The following is a 21,186-nucleotide window of genomic DNA, read 5'->3' as shown; positions in this document are numbered from 1 at the left end:
TGTTCACAAAAGAGTGGCATTCCAGGCGATGAAGTAGGACGTAGGCATAGCATTATCTCCGGTGAGAATATGCTGTCTTGCAAGAACCAAGTTTTGTGTACAGCAAAGCGGAACCATCTCATTTTGGCTTATATCGAAATTTATCTTTACAAATCCTCATTTTGTTGTTTTGTTTTGCTTGTTTGCTTTCACATTCGTCACCACGTTTGCCTACATCCTACATTATCTGCTGGAACACTACTTATTAACATGAATACAACAGTTAGCGAAAGCTAGAAATTATAGTTTATAAAGTTTTTAATATGGATGATTTTTATTACATAAATGCAACGGAGCTGTGTGGAGTACTTTTTTATGATGGATGGATGCACTTTATTTCGACTTCAAAATATCAGCAGCCATTCACTGCCATTATAAAGCTTGGAAGATCTTGATTATATATGCTTAACTCGACAGTTTTAACACATTTGACAAATTTATGTTATTTTTGTTTTTTATTTGCTTTCTAAATACTGGTCAAAAATCACAAGTTAAAAATAAATAAAATATAAATAAAGAGAAAATCTGTAAAGTTTGGTGGTGGTGGGGGGGGGGGGGGGGGATCTGATTTCATTTGAAATTGTTTCTCCAGTTTATATATGTGACCCTGGACGACAAAACCAGTCAGAAGGGTAAATTGTTTGATAGGATAATTTTTTTTGTTGTTATGATAGGACAATATTTGGCCAAGATACAACTTTAAAAATCTGGGGCCTGTACCATGAAGCCAGATTAGCTGGCTAGCCAGGTAAGTTTCAGTTTAGTTTGCACCAATCCTGGGTTTTAGGTACCATGAAAGTGGCTTGGCTTTTAGCAGCATTCATTGCCATAGTAACTTATACTCCACGGCTAACCTGCTCCAGGGCAGGTTATGTTCTGGATTAAAGATCTAAAACTGACATTGGACACAAAAAAGTCACTCCCCTAGTTTCTTGAAAATTAAAGGTCACTAGTAAAAAAAATAATTAGTAAATAAAATTTTGAAAAACAATGGTCTGGCTTTAATGATAATTACTTATAGTTATTTTATATGATTTATATAATTATTAATCCATTACACACAAGCAATTTTAGTTTAAGAGTTATTATGAAGCATTTATTTAAAATGATATATATATATATATATATATATATATATATATAGTTGCAATCGAAATTATTCAACCCCATTGACCAGCAGAGAACACAATTTTGTAAAAGCAACTCAACAAAGGCATCAGTACACTATTAGAGAAATGTATAAATACACATTTGAGTCATTCTGAAAACAGAAGCTGATGAATTAAAAAAAAAATCTGGTTCCAAATGTTCATGTTCAAAATTATTCAATCCCTAAAAGTCATATTTGATGCAGAATTTATTCTTTAAAACCGCCAATAAACGCCTCCTGTTAGTGCTTTGAAGCGTCACCTCTCTACTGCAATCTTTGCCCATTCCTCGGCTGTAAAAGCTTTCAGATCACTCATAATCTATAGTTTTCACTTTGCCACTTCTTTCTTCAAATTCAGCCAAATATTTTCAACAAGAATTAAATCTGGAGACTGAACAGGCCACTAAAGTACATTCAATGTCTGATCCTTGAACCAAGCATACATTTTTGGATGTATACTTTGGGATGATGGCCCTTCAGGAAGGTCCACTGATCATCAGCTTTAGTCTTTGCACCAAAGGCATCACAATTCTTGCCTGAAAAATGGTCTGATACTTCAAAGAATCCATGATATTCTTCATACGGCCATGGTTTCTACTTACTGCTACAATAAAACACCCCTCTAACAGGACTGGTCCACCCCAAAGTTTGACGATGAAGATGGTGTTCTTCTGCTCATAAGTTCTGCCTTTTTTGCACCAGACATACCACTGATCCATAGGTCCAAAAAGTTCCAGTTTAGTCAGATCACTCTATAAAACATTCTAGCAGAACTCCTCATGTCTATCTAAATTAATTTTAACATGTTCACATCAGCCTTTTTGCTCTTCTTGGTCAAGAGTGGTATTCGGCAAGATGTCTCAACATGAAGGCCATAATTGTCTAGTGTTCTTCTTATACAGTCCATTGAAATGTTTTTCCTCCTTTCGTCAGGTCATCTTACAAGTCTTTGGTTGTACATTGCTGGTTTTTCCTCTGCTGTTCTGATCAAACATTTTATGATATTGTGCTTTTTTGTTCAACACCTTCAAAGGTTTTCTGGTACAACACATTTTAAACCAAGGAATAAGGCTGCCAGCTGTGTCTCTGGGAACCTTTAATGCCTTGGAAATCTTCACATAACCTTAGACTTTCTAAAGTAATACAATTATTTATTCTCTGTAGTTTCTCTATAGCTTTTGTGAGAGCTCTTTTGACTTTGTCATATTAGCTACTAAAAGTTCAGCACATGCATGGGCTAACTATATGTATGTGTAACAGCTCAAGCTAATTTTGTTTTCTAATAGTGTTTCTAAAGGCTTAATTATGTTTTAAGACAATTTTGTTACCCACCATACAAATAAGTGACTAAAAAACAGCAATGTTAAACGGGGGTTTAATAATTATGACATAGCTGTGTTATTGAAAAATCCTATAACTCAAACACATTACATTATATTCACATTATCACTTTAAATATGCCAGTAATTGGTTATAGATGCAATTTTTTTAAAGTCCTGGATCTTCAGAAAACCTTGTATTTGTAAACTACTGCAGTCTCTGGAGGGTTGAATAATTTTGAATGCAACTGTGTATACATACACATATACATACGTATATATATATATATATATATATATATATATATATATATATATATATATATATATACAGTATATATATATACTTAACACATTTCACTTGTGAGTGCACTGATAGAGCACTATAATTTATTTTATTTGTACTCTTTTATAAACAAGTAATTTTTTTTTCAGTTTAAATGCATTTAAATTCATCATATTCTTCAATCTCTTAAACTTTAGCTAACTCGTTAACATTCAACCAAGGCTTGTGATTGGCTGTTTGCCACTGATGTCACACATTCATGTGCATGTGCTCCACAAACTCAGGATCAAAACCAGAGTTGACAAAGAAAGTTGATGATCAGCATCATGGTACCAACAAAGCCGGATTGGGGTGGTTTAGATTTGTCAACTCGAAATTAATCCTGTAACTCTGAATTTGTTGAACTACCATCATGGTATAGGCCCCTGGAATCTGAGGGTGCAAAACAAAAAATCTAAATATTGAGAAAATCACCTTTAAAGTTGTCTAAATGAAGTTCTTAGCAATGCATTACACTAATTAAAAATATATATTTGTTTATATTTACGGTAGGAAATTTACAAAATATATTCATGGAATATGATCCTTACTTAATACCCTAATGATTTTTGGCATAAAAAAAAATCAATAATGTTACTTAAGATGGTTTTGTGGTCCAGAGTCACATATCTAACATTACATTTGAATTCAAATAAAAAAATAATAATAATTCTAAGTAATTATTCTTACAATATTTGTTCAATAAGTTGTTAAATTTTAGAAACAAAGGTACACTTTCTTTCCTCACACCATATAAATGAGTCTTTATGCATAAAAATAAAGCTGCCTTTATATTCTATTTATATTCCCCTTTGCAAGATGATTATCATATTTGGAGTTCTTGGCATTAAAAACCCTGAAGGACCACGCCATCCTGATCCATGTCTAATTTATGCCTCCCTCTGTCTTTAGTCCCTCAGGCTGACACAGACTAAACTGTTCGACACCTCCAGTCACCTCAAGTTCACTGGCCGTGACTCCATATACACTTGGCTTCAGGACTCTCTTGTTTAAGCAGGCATGTCAACAAGCATCACTGTTGTTCCTGCCCTGGAGCTCTTTCATGGAGAGGAGCCCACAGGGACTGTGAAGCTCTGTGAGAGTGGCCAGTTGAATGGGGCTTGGTGGTCTGGGAACTGTCTGCCATTACAGACCTTTGAGCCATGGCTTTCATAGCGGTTAACTTGAAAGGGCAGAGTGTTCGGCTCTGGCCAGAGTCATGAGGGGAAGTGCGTCACACTGAGTTAGAGAAACTCTGTAGTGCCAAGACAGAGCCAGATGCATTTAGTTCCCTCCCTTTCTGTCTCTCTCTCTCATTAACCACGTTATATCATGCCAACCGGTCTCACTTACAGCAGATGCTGCTACTCTCCGGAAGCTGGAAAGAGATGTTGAAGTTGAAGTAAACATCACTTTTAATATTGCTCATACTTACAGTTTGTGATTAGAACAAAACCATAACCTTAAATAATAAAGATGATTAAAGATGAAAATTGATTTCTCATTATTTGTTTTATAGGCATGATTGATATTGCAAATCATGTGGCTCGTTGAGAAGAGTTGCAGTTGGAAATTAAACTAGATACAAAATGTTTTTCAAGACAAACTTTAAAGGAGTAGTTCACTTTCAAAACAAAAATGTACAGATAATGTACTCACCCCCTTGTCATCCAAGATGTTCATGTCTTTCTTTCTTCTTTTGTAAGGAAATTATGTTTTTTGAGTAAACATTTCAGGATTTCTCTTTATATAATGGACTTCTATGGTGCTCCCGAGTTTGAAGCTTCAAAGGGCTTTAAATGATCCCAGCAGAGGAAGAAGGGTCTTATCTAGCGAAACGATCGGTTATTTTCTTAAAAACATTTACAACTTATAGTATATACTTTTTAATCTCAAACGCTTGTCTTGCTGAGCTAGACCAGATGAGCATTTGAGGTTAAAAAGTATTTAAATTGTATTTTTTTTTAGAGAAAATAACTCATCGTTTTGCTAGATAAGACCGTTCTTTCCTCTTCTGTGATCGTTTAGAGCCCTTTGAAGCTGCATTTTGGAAGTTCAAACTCGGGGGCACCATAGAAGTCCATTATATGGAGAGAAATCCTGAAATGTTTTAGTCAAAAAACATAATTTCCTTACGGCTGAAGAAAGAAAGACATGAACATCTTGGATGACAAGGGGGTGAGTACATTATCTGTACATTTTTGTTCTGAAAGTGAACTACTCCTTTAAGTTGGCTTGAGAAAGCCAGACCAGAAATTTTGAAAAGTTTTAAGAACTTTAAAAAGTTTAGAAAGTTTAAGATTAAAAGTATAAAAAGTTTTAAAAGTTTAAAAGCAAGTTGCTAGTATGTTTCTAACATGATTAGCATGTTTGTAGCGTGATTAGCAAGTTGTTAGTATGTTTCTAGCATGGTTAACATGTTTCTAGCACGATTAACAAGTTGCTAGCATGTTTTTAGCATGATTAACATGTTTCTAGCATGATCAGCAGGTTGCTAGCATGTTGTTACCATGATTCTAACATCATTAGAAAGTTGTTAGCATGTTGTTAAGATGTTTCCAGTGTGATTAGCAAGTTGATAGATAATTCAGAAAATACTTAGAACAGACAGAAAACAATATATTTTTACAATTTTTGGGGGAATAAAATTTGTAAAAACCTTGAGGATATAGACAGGAATAAAAATGCACTGCAAAAAATGCTTCTTACTTTGAATTTTTGTCTTGTTTCCAGCCAAAATATCTAAAAATCATTAAATCAAGAAGGATTTTCTAGATGAGTAAAAATATTGTCTTGTTTTCAGAAAACAAAAAACAAAACAAAAAAGTCAAAATTGAGTGTAATTAAATCTCATTTCAAACAGAAAACAAGATTATTTTTCTTACCCCATTGGCAGATTATTTTTTCTTGTTTCAAACAAAAATGCACTTAATTTTGACTTGTTTTTTTTCTGACAACAATTTTTACTCGTCTAGAAAATCCTTCTTGATGTAAGAATTTTGTAATATTTTGTCTGAAAACACGACAAAAAAATCTAAGTAAGAAAAGCATTTTTTGCAGTGTGTAAAGTTTGGTGTGGTGGTATTTATGGTAGGTGTAGAAGAAAAACTTATTTTGAGAAAACGGCATTTAAAAATATGTATTGCAATTTAAAACTATTGACACAACTAGAAAAGATGTTATAAAAGCTATAAAAGAAACAGTTAACAGTGTCTTTTGGATGTTTTCTTTCCACTAATCTGAAAAAACACTTTATGAAAAACCAAAAAGGCCAAAATCTCAAACTTGACAGATGTATGAAAAACAGTGCTTTTGTCTGCAGTGTCTCCCCTTTAGTAAAGATCATGTTCCATGAAGATATTTTGTAAATTTCCTACCACAAATATTTCAAAACTTAATTTTTGATTATTAATATGCATCGCTAAGAAGATCATTTGAACTTTAAAGGCGTTTTTCTCAATATTTAGATTTTTTTGCACCCTCAGATACCAGATTTTCAAAAAGTCATATCTCAGCCAAAACCATACATCAATGGAAAGTTTATTTGTTTGATGTGTAAATCTCAGTTTTGTGTGGTCCATAAATGTTAAAGGAACCATATGTAAGAAATTTATTTCAGTTAATCATAAAATGGCCCTGACATTAAGAAATCATGTTCATTTCAAATACTTATATCACTGACAACAGTGGTTCGGCCAGGATATTGTCATTTAAAAGTGACAGTTGCAGCCCACGACTGATGTTATTGTTGTCATTTTGTGTTTTGGTCTGAGGCTCCACCCTCCAGCTATCGACCAATCATGAAGTCAGTAGAGTTTCGTCATCCGGGTTGCCAGCTCTGCTCTAGTTAGTTACAGCTGCAGCTACGAACATGTCGGATAAAACATGTATAATGTTATGAAACCTAAAAGACCTCGTTATGAATCCGAAATACGTCGTGACAAAGTCTGAAATAAAACGAGGATTGGTATAGAAGATGCCTTTGAAAGATGGAGACGGCTGAAAACGGAGAAGAATTTGAAGACAGACGCCAACGTTGCTAATTTTCTCCTGGACAGGTAAGATTCATCTATGTTTGGCTAACTTACTTGTACTCAATGTAAATAGACATTTCAAATATTCACAACAGTCGAACAAAGGTATGCATGTTCGTGCAAAGTAACGTTACGTTAGCGCATATGGAGGAATTACTGTGTAGGACTCGTCGCTTGCCATTGGAAGCTCCTTGTAGCAGCCTACGTTCCTGCTGGATCCTGCCGCTTAGCTGGCAACCTCGAGTCAGGGGGGAGAGGAAGCGGATACACCGTTCTACAGTATTTTGAAAGTGATTGCAGTACCAGTTTTGGCCACAATCCTACATATGGTTCCTTTAACTAAAATAAAAATAAAAACTAAAGTTGAATAAACTTTAACTAAAATAAAACATAAAAATACTCAAAATGGTAATAAAACTATAATAGTATCTCAATGATCCTAAAATAGCACTGGTCTTATTTTTCTAAGAGATTGAACCAGACCGGCAGATAAAATATTCTGTAGATCTACACTGATCTAAAAACCAATCTGTAACTCACTATAAAATGCTGAGAACAACTTGGCAACCCAGTAGAAACGCCCTAACAACCACCCATAATACTTTAGCATTTTACTGCTAGCTTTTGCATGGGCGAACATCTTACTTTTATTGACATGGGCAATACATCATTAAATGATTGTGCAGAGTCAGCAGCAGCAGTACCATATTGAGCTGCGCCATATTCCAGCAGTAAATGATTGCTGAATGTCTAAATGTAAAAGTGACCTCATCCATTGTGTCATCATATGCAAACAACGAAGCGATATTATTCCTTGATTTGTGCCTGTCATCTCTGTGCAAAGACCTAGGAGTTTCTCAAATCAGAGAAACCTGAGACACAAATACAGCATAGCAGAAACAGAATGGTATTTTCTGTTTGCCATACGTCAGCTCTCCCACAAAATAACTAAATATTGAAATACACTACTAATGAATCAAATGACACTACAAGTACATATACTACAATGTAGGGCTGCACAATTAATCAAATTTTTTATTGCGATTGCTATTACGGATGCCACAATTACATAATCATTCAAAGCCACGATTACAAAAAAAAAAAAAAACATTATATCGCATGCTTAAAAGGCGCGTTTAGAGCATGTCACGTTGTGAGGGTTGAATGGATATTGTTATCGTGGGCATATCAAAATACTGAGAATAAATATTTATAACAAATTATTCAGAATTATGAATGCATTTTAAGATTTCCCCATCCATCAGCTGGTCACAATGAACTACACCAATGTATGCTGCGTCAAAGACACGTGTGCCCTCTGATGTAAACAAGCACGGATGAGAAGCACATGGTGCAGCAAGTGAAAGATGCTCTGGATGAAAGCGCACTTTCATTCTCTGACAGCAGATGGCACTAAAAATAATGCAGCTGTTGCCCCGGAAACCCTGTAAACAAAACAGCTTTCAGTTTGTGAAAAGTGTTGTGTTTTTATGTGTTTATAACATAAACTACCAATAAAAAATTCTTCCAAACATCCATTAATCTAAGGTAATTCCGGCATATCCCTATGCATATTTTTATTTTTTTACTGTTTAAAGAACCCAACCAATGTATCGTTGACATTTGTGGCAATGAGAAAAGCAATAGAAGTTTTTCAGGAAGAGTGTTTTTAGCTTTTTTTTTTATATATATATAAAATTATGGCATGCAGTTGCTTCAAATAATGGTATAAAGCTATTCAAAACATCAGTCAATGTAAATTGTGATAATCGGATTTAATAATCGGAATTACAATTTCAAGGGAATAATCAACAATTATGATTTTTGAAAAAATCATAATTGTCGCTTATTACTTCTACTACTACTACATATTTTAGCATCTAAAGTGATTTGATTCAACGTCTTTCTGACATTAGTTCTGTTCATTAAGTACTGGCCATGAAGCCATTTAAATATATGTACATTTGTAAATATATCTTAAAGAGACAGTTCACCCAAAAATGAAAATTCTCTGGTGATTAATTACTCTCATGTCATATCGTTCATCTTCAAAACACAAATTAAGATGGTTAAACCACTGATGTCAAATGGACTATTTTAACAGTGTCCTTACTGACCGTGGTGGTACCCTTGATGTCTATGCAGGGTCAGAAATCTTTCCGATTTCATCTAAATATATCTTAATGAACACATCTTAAGGGTTTGCAATGACATGAGGGCGAGTAATCAATAACAGAATTTGGCAGAATTTTAATTTTGGGGTGAACTATCACTTTAAATTTTAAATAAAGACACTGGAGCAACTGTGGAGTGTCACAAAAATAGGATGAAGTGCCAGACAGCTAAATACGTCACATCACTTGCTAGACACATTCTATCATTTAGATTAAAATGCAAATGAATACAGAAGGAGTTTTGTACCTTCTATTTTTATTTTCCGCTTTGAGCTGTTAAAGCTGTTACAGATTTAAAAACCTAATGGGAATCTGAAAACTACATATATTTGACATAAAATCAACACTTTGGTGCAAATTTACTGTAAAATAAAAGTACTTTAAAAAGTACCTAATATGGAAATATTTGCAGTAAATAAAGTATATAATATTAAAAATAAAGCATAACCACAAAACAAGATTTTCTTGTGTTCAAATGCACTCTTGTTGTTGGTATGATCACACGATCATACAGAGGTTTCTTTTGGATTTTTTAAATGTTTAACATTTATTTAATTAAAAAAATACACTGTAAAATTGTAAAATATTATTAAAACTATAATTTAAAATAACTGGTTTCTATCTGAAAATATTGTAAAATGTAATCTATTCCTGTAGTGCAAGACGGAATTTCTAGCATCATTACTCCAGTCTTCAGAGTCACATGATCCTTCAGAAATCATTCTAATATGCTGATTTGCAGCTCAAAAACACATTTCTTATTATTATCAATGTTCAAAACAGCTATGCTGCTTTACGTTTTTGCGAAAACCATGATACATTTTTCTGCATACTTTAACAGCATCATTTTGTGTCTTTAAGTCTAGGGTTGCCAGGTTTTCACAACAAAAACTGCAGAAATCATAATCACGATTATTTTGGTCAATATTGTGATCACGATTATTTAACATGATTATGACTGGGTCCAAAACTTTATATTAGTGATTCATTTAAAGATAGCAATACAGCAGAAAAAAAAGATACAAATAAAAAAAAAAAAAATAGTGCTTTAAAATAAAATACTGAATACTTTTATGCAAGTCTAAAGTAGTCCAACAGCCTACTACAGAAACTGAATGTAATTATTTGAATGTAAAATAAAACCACGTCTTCACTGTAATAGTTAAACATGCTTTGTTTCTTATTATTCTTCATTCAAGAGTAGCGAGTGATTTTTCTCTTTGTATTTTTACGTTTTATTAATGATAGGAACAGAGAAATGGCAGAAGAAATATTATTGTTGCCACAAGCGCCACACGGATCAAATATACTGTTACACACGTATTTTCATTTTCAACCATTTATGATTATTTAAGACATAACTGACAAGGGTTTACATAAATAATCACCAGTCGCCTCATTGTGAAATATTTTTGCATTTGTTTGAGCATTTAGGCGCGCACCTTGAGCTAAAAGATAACTTTAACAAGCAAACACAGAACAGCGCAAGCTTTCTTACGCGCTATTAAACACATCAAAGAAACATTAATAAATCAAGCACATCCCATTTTATGAAAGTCACGTTACATTTTGCTGATTTGCATGTGAAATTAGGCTTTTATGGAGGAGCGAAACTGCATCACTGGTAAGGGGGCAGAATAAGGCGCAATAATCATTTCATCTCGATTACTGCATTTTCGTGATCGTTTGAAGCAGAAATCGAAATCAAAACCGAATTTCGATTAATTGCACAGCCCTACCAACTACTATTCAAAACTAGCCAATCATGTTCCGTCATGTCATGTCATGTCACCCCAGTGAAAAATGTGGACTTAAAAATATTTACAACTTATATATGTTTTAATCTCAAACGGTCTTTGTGCCGAGCTAGACAAGACGAGCATTTGAGGTTAAAAAGTATATAAATTGTATTTTTTTTTTTTTTTTTTTTTTTCTAAGAATATAACTGATCGTTTCACTAGATAAGACCCTTCTTCCTCGGCTGGGATCGTTTAGAGCCCTTTGAAGATGCATTTAAACTGCATTTTGGAAGTTCAAACTCGGGGGCACCATAGAAGTCCATTATATGAAGAGAAATCCTAAAATGTTTGACTCAAAAAACAATTTCCTTACGACTGAAGAAAGAAAGACATGAACATTTTGGATGACAAGAGGGTGAGTACATTATCTGTACATTTTTGTTCTGAAAGTGAACTACTCCTTTAACTACACAATTACTACAAATCTGTACCTTGGATATTTTACAATTTGCACACATGCAACATTTGTAGAAACATACTTGTCCAACTCGGACTTTGAATCGATTTTGTAGAATGGCCCACATACACTGCTATTGTAATATTTTATACAGTAATATGCCACATGTTCACTGAAAGGCACTCAAACCTATAAAAATGCTCAAAACAGCGTCTTAATGGGACAAAAAGAGGAAAGCAAACCAAGTAAGTGTTAATTCTATACGCATCTATATAATTCATGGCATGACGAGATGTAAACAGCCCTAACCCTCAAGCGTGATAATCTTCCCCAACTGTACGGCCAGTTCTGTGCAGGCATTACTCAGGCGTTATAATTACTCCTCTAGGAACATCTGCACGCCTGTCACAAAACCGTCAACTAAGCAGCATTCAGTGAGAGCCACTCGACTGTCACACGAATGCTGCACCGGCAAAAAAAAACAATCCTCCAAGGCTGAGCGCGTCACGCGTGCACACACCTGTCACTCAAGAGCTGCACATCTGGGCTGCGGGCTTGAGCATGTCGATTGCCCGGCTGCATCAACCACAAATCCCACAAGAAAAGGTCCAGCCGGAGGGGAAACCAGGTCACAGCTACAGGAAACACATGCACTAGTCCTGTAGTACAGCAGCTGCTAGCTTAGAGCGTCCTCCACCCCTCCCAGCATGCTCTGGCACACGGTCCACGAAAGACGCAGGCCACGCCGGAGCAAAGAGTCAATTCCAGAAAGCCGAATCGGGCCGAGAAGCGCCGAGGGGTGCCGAGAGGCCGACCACACGAGGAGCAAAGGCTTCTGGGAGTGGAGAGCGGTGTTACCGTTTAATGCTGTTATCACAGGCTGTATATAGCTGGAGGTCAAGCACGACTTTACCCCACAAGGAGGATTACGGTACTTAGCTGATTACTGGCTGCATGGCGGTTATTGCTTAGCAATCGTACGGCCCGGGAACTCCTTCTCCGAGCGCAAGACTGGATTTCAGCATAATCATCTTCCTCTTTGCCCCGGCAAACTCCAGGAACAAAGCAGGAACAATATCCTAGTGAAATCAAGCTCTCTGGATATGATGTATCAGCATGTATAAGTTGGCTGTCTCAGCATGTGTGCAGTAAATGCATGCGTGCGTGGGTGTGTTTTCCTGAGCTCTGAGCGCGTGTGGGCGATCGAGCATGTTTGTGTTCACAAATATTCATAGATGCAGTGTGTGTGTTGAGGTTTGTGTGCTTGGTCTCTTTCTCAAGCGGACAGATTAACTCTGGGCCTTGCAGGCATGTGTGTGTGTGTGTGTGTGTGTGTGTGTGTGTGTGTGTGTGTATGCATCTGTGTGAGAGTGAGAACACAGTGCCACCTAAAGTCAGTGCAATTTATTACATATTAGCTGATCGGTGGTAATTAAAGGAGTAGTTCACTTTCAGAACAAAAATTTACAGATAATGTACTCACCCCCTTGTTATCCAAGATGTTCATGTCTTTCTTTCTTCAGTTGTAAGACAATTATGTTTTTTGAGGAAAATGGGATAATTTAGAACCCTTTGAAGCGGCATTTAAACTGCATTTTGAAAGTTCAAACTCGGGGGCACCATAGAAGTCCACTATATGGAGAGAAATCCTGAAATGTTTTCCTCAAAAAAACATCATTTCTTTACGACTGAAGAAAGAAAGACATGAACATCATGAACATCTTGGTTAACAAGTTGTAAAGAAATTATGTTTTTTGACGAAAACATGTCAGGATTTCTCTCCATATAATGGACTTCTATGGTGCCCCCGAGTTTGAACTTCCAAAATGCAGCTTCAACCGGCTCTAAACGATCCCAGCTGAGGAAAAGGGGTCTTATCTAGTGAAAAGATCGGTTATTTTCTAAAAATATTTACATTTTATATACTTTTTAATATCTACACAGAGCTAGACAAGATGAGCATTTAACGTTAAAGTATATCAATTGTATTTTATTTAGAAAATAACAGATCGTTTTGCTAGATAAGACCCTTCTTTCCTCGGCTGGGATCATTTAGAGCCCTTTGAAGCTGCATTTAAACTGCATTATGGAAGTTCAAACTCGGGGGCACCATAGAAGTCCATTGTATGGAGGACAATCCTGAAATGTTTTCCTCAAAAATCATAATTTTCTTACGACTGAGGAAAGAAAGACATGAACATCTTGGATGACAAGGGGGTGAGTACATTATCTGTACATTTTTGTTCTGAAAGTGAACTACTCCTTTAAAAGGGTGTATCAAAATGACATAAAAATAATTTTATACTGAATTTAGTTGTGTGAGGGGTTTTTAATGGCTAATACAAAAATCCACAAAACAGGGTCAAGTACAGTACACGAATAAACAAACATGCTGTAAATTAGGGCTGCAAGATTTGAGGGAAAATTGCTTTTTGTGGTAGAGAATCTATGGGGTATTGTCAAGGGGAAAATGAGAAACAAAAGACCAAAAAATGCAGATGAGCTGAAGACCACTGTCAAAGAAATCTGGGCTTCCATACCACCTCAGCAGTGCCACAGACTGATCACCTCCATGCCACGCTGAATTGAAGCAGTAATTAAGCAAATGGAGCCCCTACCAAGTATTGAGTACATATACAGTAAATGAACATACTTCCCAGAACATTCACTAAAAATGTTTTTTTTTTTTTTTTATTGGTCTTATAAAGTATTCTAATTCTAAAACCAAAAACAAGGATGAAACAGCAGTAGGCCTACATATCGGATAAAGCACTGGAATTTAGGTTTTCGCGTCACTAGGCAATGTCCCTGTAAAATAGTTTCCGACGCAGACTATAGCCACCAGATCGATCTATTTGGTTGTTATATTATGTAACTAATTCTTATATAGTTTGTAAAGATTATTTGCACAATTTTTTTCTGTTGCACTCAGTATATTTCTCTCTCATTTTGTGTGAAGTTTGTGAATAATTTGGACTGTTTATATTTTTGTTTCACAAGACAATTTGTGCAATTGTTTTTACTACTTCCTACACTGTTCGTGTTCATTGTTCATACTCAGATTACGAATATATTTATCTGAAAAAGTAACTTTTTTACTGTGTTTTGCTATTATATAATACTGTTTTTGCTATCACTTTACTCCTGAAACATTTTTGAACAGGTCTATATTGTGAATAAACTAAATAGGCCTGTTTTTCACTGAAAAGCGCCTATAATAATATTGCAATATATGGCTATAACTTGCTTGGGGAATATTATATATAGACACAATTTTATTTGGAAGTGTAAAACACCTAAATACAAATTTCTAAAGAAAAAATCCAAACTTCAGGACTAAAAAAAACAACAACACCCAATTGTTGCTAGCGTTTTTCCTAAAATTCTAGAAATTCACTCATTTTTAGAGAAAACAAAAGGAAAAATGTAATTTTAAATTAGCTAGACATAAAGTTCAGGTTCTTATGTTTATAATGATGTATGACAATTGATGCTGACTGCTAGAATAGGTCTGAAATCTGAAAAAAAAAACTAAGAAATGTACAGAAATGTGCCTCAGGTGCCCCAAAAATGTTCTAGGTCTTTAAGGGTTAAATGTGAGCCAAATCATCACAATTAAAACAACCAAAGACTTAAACTACTTCCGTCTGTGTGCATTGAATTTAATACGTGAGTTTCACAATTGGAGTTGAATTACTGAAATAAATGAACTTTTCCACAACATTCTAATTTATTGAGATGCACCTGTATATGCAAACACCATGTAAAAGTAAATTTTGCATCCTATGTTCCCTTTAATTAAATCACAGCTTTTGCAATTTGGTTTTATTTTGATCAATCATGCATGCCTGCTGGAGTATTCAGAACCTTCCTCAAAAACAAAATTATTATTTTTTATGATTTTCATGTTACATGTGCTTTTATCTTACATGAATGTATCATTAATCACATGCACTTATCTACATTTATCACTGAATCTACAGTTTTAATCAAATGTGAAATATTCATATTGCATTGCAGGCAGCAAAAAAAATAAATAAATAAACGAATGACTCTTAATGACCCAGGCTTTTTTATTTTTCCAATACATCAAAAACACTTAGGAGTCAGTGGGAGTGATTACTGAATTAATTACTCGCTCACTGAATCACAAGTCAGATCAGTTTCAACCGTGTGACGGATCCTGTTATGTGTTTAACATTTATGTGTAATCATTAACTACACATGCACAGCTAGTCAAAGATACACATTACATTAGTTATATAATACGTGTGTTATATAATTAGGATAGCATTTATGTCAACCACTGTGCTCCATTAAACTCAGTTTAAAATCCATTAGTCAGTGTGAACACACCTTGCACAGCAGCAATCAACAGCCTAGCAACCACTCAGAACATCCTAAGCAACTGCACAGCAGTACATTAGAAACCACCTACGTCTAGCCTGCATCTTCATATCTTGTTATTTGTGCAAATCCATTTGGTGCCACTAGTGCAATAATTCTCAATCTTTTTTGACTCCAAGGACCTCACTGTCCTTAAAGGTGCCATAGAATGGAAAACTGTATTTACCTTAGCATAGTTGAATAATAACAGTTCTGTACATGGACATGACATACCGTGAGCCTCAAACACCATTGTTTCCTCCTTCTTATATAAATCTGGTGTTTGCAAAAGACCACTGAAAAAGAGGCCAATCGTAATAGTTTCAATGCCCCGCATATTAATAGCGGCTCGAGCTCTGTGATTAAATATATATTTTCCTCCATGTGTTTCCTTCCTGCTCTGTGAGAGCTGAGCCGCTCTGTGAAACGGCCAATCAGAGCAGAGCTCATCATTATTATTCATGAACCTTCCAAATATGGTAATAACAGACCATTTCATTCTAGGGACAAATCCTAGGGTTGTAAATGGACCTGTAAAACCATTTCTAGAGAATTTTTGCCCTTACCTAAGTCATATACCTTCTATGTAGATATCAGAGAACAATTTAAAATATTGTATCAATGCATTCTATAGCACCTTTAACAATAATCAAAGGCTTTTTTACTTTTTGAGTTGCTAAATATAGTTTTTTTTTAAATCAATATTTTACTCCCTTTTTCTATCTGATAAAATATATTAGAGATCAGCATAATTAGAAAACGGTATATTCATTATAAAATATCTAGTTTTATTATTTTATTGATATATGACTTTCCCAGGTCTAGAAATCACACTTAATCCCATAAATCCTGATATATGAAATATCTACAAGACATACAAAATATTTAAAAACAAACAAACAAAATGTTTTTTTTTTTGTTTGTTTGTTTTAAATATCATATTTGATACATACAGATTTTATGGCTCAATTCATATAAAAGACCAAGATGGCGGCGCGTACACATCGCGAGGCTCAGTGTCTCTCCAGTTTCTGCAAATTTGCAGTATTTTATCTGCTCATCTCGGGTCTGTTCGTGCAGAACAGTAGTGCCTTTACATCGCACACCCGACAGGAGCTTTTGGATATTGGTTTGGACATTCCCGACGGTTTTATCAGCAATCTTCGACTCGTCCCTGAAATCGCAAGATCACCCGAGGCTGCGCACTCTACCCGGCCGGGCGGAAGTGCTCGTAGGCGGCGACGCGACCGTAAACAAAGACGGGGGAAGCGTGGAGGACTAAGAGCTAAGCTAAAGCTAACACCACACCGGCTCTCTTTACCCAGCATTTTCCTCGCTAATGTACGGTCACTGGTGAACAAAATGGACGAGATTCGACTCCGCATCAACCACAGCAAGAGACTTTGGAACTGTAATGTCATGATCTTCACTGAAACATGGCTAAACAGCGATGTATCGGACAGTGTTATTGATCACCACACTTTCCGGGCAGATCACCACACTGATCACCACACTTTCCGGGCAGACAGAACGGCGGATGACTCCGGTAAGACCAGAGGCGGAGAATTGTGCATTTATGTTAACAAAGCTTGGTGCACGAACTCTGTTATTATTGGGAGACATTGCTCAGCTAACCTAGAGTTTCTCATGGTTAAGTGTAGACCGTTTTATCTGCCGCGGGAATTCACCTCCACCATAATAACTGCTGCTTACATTCCTCCTGACGCTGAAGCCAAGCTTGCTATGAACAAACTTCATGCAGCCATCAGCAAACAACAAACTACTCACCCGGAGGCTGCATTTATTGTTGCGGGGGATTTTAATCACTAAAAACTTAAAGACAGTACTCCCAAAATTTCACCAAAACATTTTCTGTCACACCAGAGGAAACAAAACTTTAGACCATGTATACACAAACATGGCTGAAGCTTATACTGTGACCCCCCTCCCCCACTTGGGACAATCAGACCACCTTTCTTTGTTCCTCACCCCCAAATATTCACCCCTCATCAACCGTGTGAAGCCATCAGTGAAGACCATCAAAGTGTGGCCAGCGGGGGCAGACTTCACACTTCAGGACAGGTTTCTACACACTGACTGGAGTATGTTTGCTTCTCAGGCCACCTGTGGCTCTCACACGGACATTGACAGATACACTTCTTCTGTTCTGGATCATATCAACATTACCATAGACAGTGTTACAACCCAGAAACAGATCACCATATACCCAAATAAGAAGCCATGGATGAACAAGGAGGTGCGTCTCCTGCTGAAAGCACGCAACACTGCCTTCAGATCAGGGGATGCACAGGCCTACAGCACTTCCAAGGCTAATCTGAAGAGGGGCATCAAAAAGGCCAAGCACTGCTACAAACTTTTCTAACTCTGACCCTCGACGCATGTGGCAGGGCATTCAGGCCATCAGCGATTACAGACCCAGCCACTCCACCCCCACAGCCACTAATGTCTTCTTCCTGGATGAGCTTAATGACTTTTATGCTCGCTTTGAGAGAGACAATACAGACACTGCCACCAAGATCGTTCCCTCAACCGACCACTCACCCATCACACTAACCTCCTCTGACGTACACACCGCACTGAGCCGGATCAACGCGCGCAAGGCTGCTGGACCTGACGGTATTCCTGGCCGCGTACTGAGGGCATGTGCAGAGCAGCTCGCTGGGGTATTCACAGACATTTTTAACATGTCCCTTGCCCAAACAACTGTACCAGCATGTCTTAAATCCACCTCCATTGTGCCAGTGCCGAAACACTCCAACCCAACATGCCTGAATGACTACCACCCTGTAGCACTCACACCCATCATTATGAAGTGCTTCGAGCGGCTGGTCCTCTCACACCTCAAGAACTCTCTCCAATCCACACTGGACCCACACCAGTTTGCCTACCGTGGCAATAGGAGCACAGATGATGCAGTCTCCATAGCGCTGCACTCTGTACTCACACACCTGGACAATACAAACACTTATGCACGAATGCTGTTTGTTGATTTCAGCTCAGCATTCAACACTGTCAGACCATCTAAGTTAATCACCAAACTTAGAGACCTGGACATTAACACCTCACTGTGTAACTGGATTATGGATTTTCTGACTAACAGGCCTCAGCATGTTAGATCAGGTCACATCTGCTCCACTACTGTCACACTCAACACTGGTGTGCCACAGGGCTGTGTGCTGAGCCCCTTCCTCTACTCCCTCTTCACCCACGACTGCAGGCCTGTTTATGGATCTAACTCCATCATCAAGTTCGCAGACGACACTACAGTGATCGGTCTCATCAGCAACAGAGGTCGCGTTAACCGAAAATTGTCCGTCATTGACGGATTTTTTTTAATCAGTGACGGAAAAATCTGAAGGCTTTCCGTCATTTTGACAGATTACACTGCGGGTGATCTGTTGTAAATTATAAATGTAATTCCCACCCCTGTCCAGTTGGTGGCGACCGCGCTCCAATGTGGCAGCAGAGCACTGGATACAAAACAAAAACGAAACTGTCACGAGGAATCTTTTGATACGCGCATGCGAGCACCCAGTATAAACTACAGCGGTCTCATGCCACATTAAAGAGCGCCAAAACTGTATTTATTGCTTGAATTTCCAGATGAAATAGACAGAATTTGAAATCTGAGACTTTTTCATATTGAAAGTAAGAAAGCACAGAGCGTAATTGCTTATTGTGATTTATTAGTTATGCGCACTACTGTTAATTCGTGAACTGAAAACAGCAAGATCCACTGAGATCCATCTGTTCTCTTCATAAATAAGTGCATAAACCTATACAGTATGCTCGCCTTGTAGGTTCATGATTAAACATGAAAATGTGAACAAAAATAAAAGCAATTAAATGTGTTGTTATAATTAAAATATGAAAATTAAAATGACGGATAATAATAGATTATGACGGAATTTTTCGACCCTGTCCGTCAAAATGACAGGCAATGTGGAAGTCTAACGCAACCTCTGATCAGCAACAACGATGAGACTGCCTACAGGGAGGAGATTCAGCACCTGGCCACATGGTGCACAGACAATAATCTGCTCCTTAACACTACCAAGACCAAGGAGCTCATTGTGGACTTCAGGAAGGGAAGAAGAGGTTCACACGAACCCATCCACATCAATGGGATGGCTGTTGAGCCTGTTTCTTCCTTCAAGTTCCTGGGGACCCACATTTTGGAGGATCTATCCTGGACCACCAACACCTCCAGCCTGGTCAAGAAGGCTCACCAGCGCCTGTTCTTCTTGAGAACACTCAAGAAGAACCAGCTGTCCTCAGCCATCCTGGTGAACTTCTATCGCTGCACGATAGAAAGCATCCTTACAAACTGTGTCACAGACTGGTACGGAAGCTGCTCTGTTGCGGAGCGTAAGGCACTGCAGCGGGTGGTGAAAACTGCCCAACGCATCATAGGGAGTCCGTTGAGGACATTCATAAGAAACACTGTCTGCGTCGAGCACGCAGTATTCTTAAGGATTCCTCTCACCCCGCCCACAAACTGTTTTCTCTCCTGCATTTCCGGCAGGCTCTTCAGATGCCACAGGACTAGAACCAGCAGACTGAGGAACAGCTTCTTTCCCAGAGCTGTCTCCTTATTGAACTCTGCCCCCCACTGACACCCGCCCCTCTCACCCACCCCACACACTCCCCACTACCATTGCACTATTTAATATTCTTTGCACTACACTGTACATACCCATTTGTAAATGCACATTTCCATTGCACATATACATATTGTAAATCTGTGATAAATCTATACATGTCTATTTGTAACTTCCTGCTTTAGTAAAAAGCAACCTGTATATTATGTTCATATCTACCTGCAATTTACATTATAGTTAATAGCAACATGTATATTATGTTCATATCTACCTGCAATTTACATTATAGTTAATAGCAACCTGTATATTATGTTCATCTATTTGTACATTCTAATTGTAGTTAATTATCATCTGTAAATTATGCTCACAGTACTTCATCTGTAAATATTATCCATGTCCTCTCCCTGTACATATCTCCTATAAGTGCACTTATAACTTATAAATTATACCTATATCCTGCACTTGCTGCTTATTGCACTCCTGGTTAGACCTAACTGCATTTCGTTGCCTTGTACTTGTATATGTGTAATGACAAAAGTTGAATCTAATCTAATCTAATCTAATCTAATCATATAGAAGCTCAGACTGAGCAAATGATGACTAAGAGATGAACAAATAAATATTCCTCAAAAGCCTGATGATAATATTTAAAGGGGTCATCGGATGCCCATTTTCCACAAGTTGATATGATTCTTAATGAGAAGTCTATAACATACTTTGGTTCAAATTTCTCAATGGTAGTGTAAAAAACCTTGTTTTACCTTGTCAAAATTAGCCCTTTTTAGAGTGAGCTATTCTGTTGCATGTTCCTTTATATGCTAATGAGCTCTGCTTGCCACACCCCTCTTTGCCGTGGGATGAGCCGCAATGTTTACTTTAGCCACATTTAGCGGCCATTTGCAAAATGCATAAAAAACCCTTATACTCACTTCTGCTGTGGG

General features: G+C 37.0%; 1 protein-coding gene across 21 annotated transcripts in view; it reads right to left on the bottom strand.

Annotated features, from left to right (window-relative positions):
- The window catches only part of rims2b (regulating synaptic membrane exocytosis 2b), a 247,215-nt gene that overhangs the window by 130,592 nt on the left and 95,437 nt on the right, over positions 1-21,186 (bottom strand). The window contains exon 1 of one of the 21 annotated variants that reach the window (XM_073821691.1): positions 11,758-11,892. The exons of the other annotated variants lie outside the window; for them this stretch is intronic. Within the exon in view, the coding sequence (XP_073677792.1) occupies positions 11,758-11,819 (62 nt within the window). The 5' untranslated portion in view covers positions 11,820-11,892. Of the gene's footprint in view, positions 1-11,757; positions 11,893-21,186 lie in introns of those variants that run through there. 21 annotated transcript variants of the gene reach the window in all.

The sequence above is a fragment of the Garra rufa genome, chromosome 17, assembly GCF_049309525.1.
Source record: "Garra rufa chromosome 17, GarRuf1.0, whole genome shotgun sequence".
Taxonomy (NCBI): domain Eukaryota; kingdom Metazoa; phylum Chordata; class Actinopteri; order Cypriniformes; family Cyprinidae; genus Garra; species Garra rufa.
This window is presented reverse-complemented; position numbering and strand designations above follow the sequence as displayed.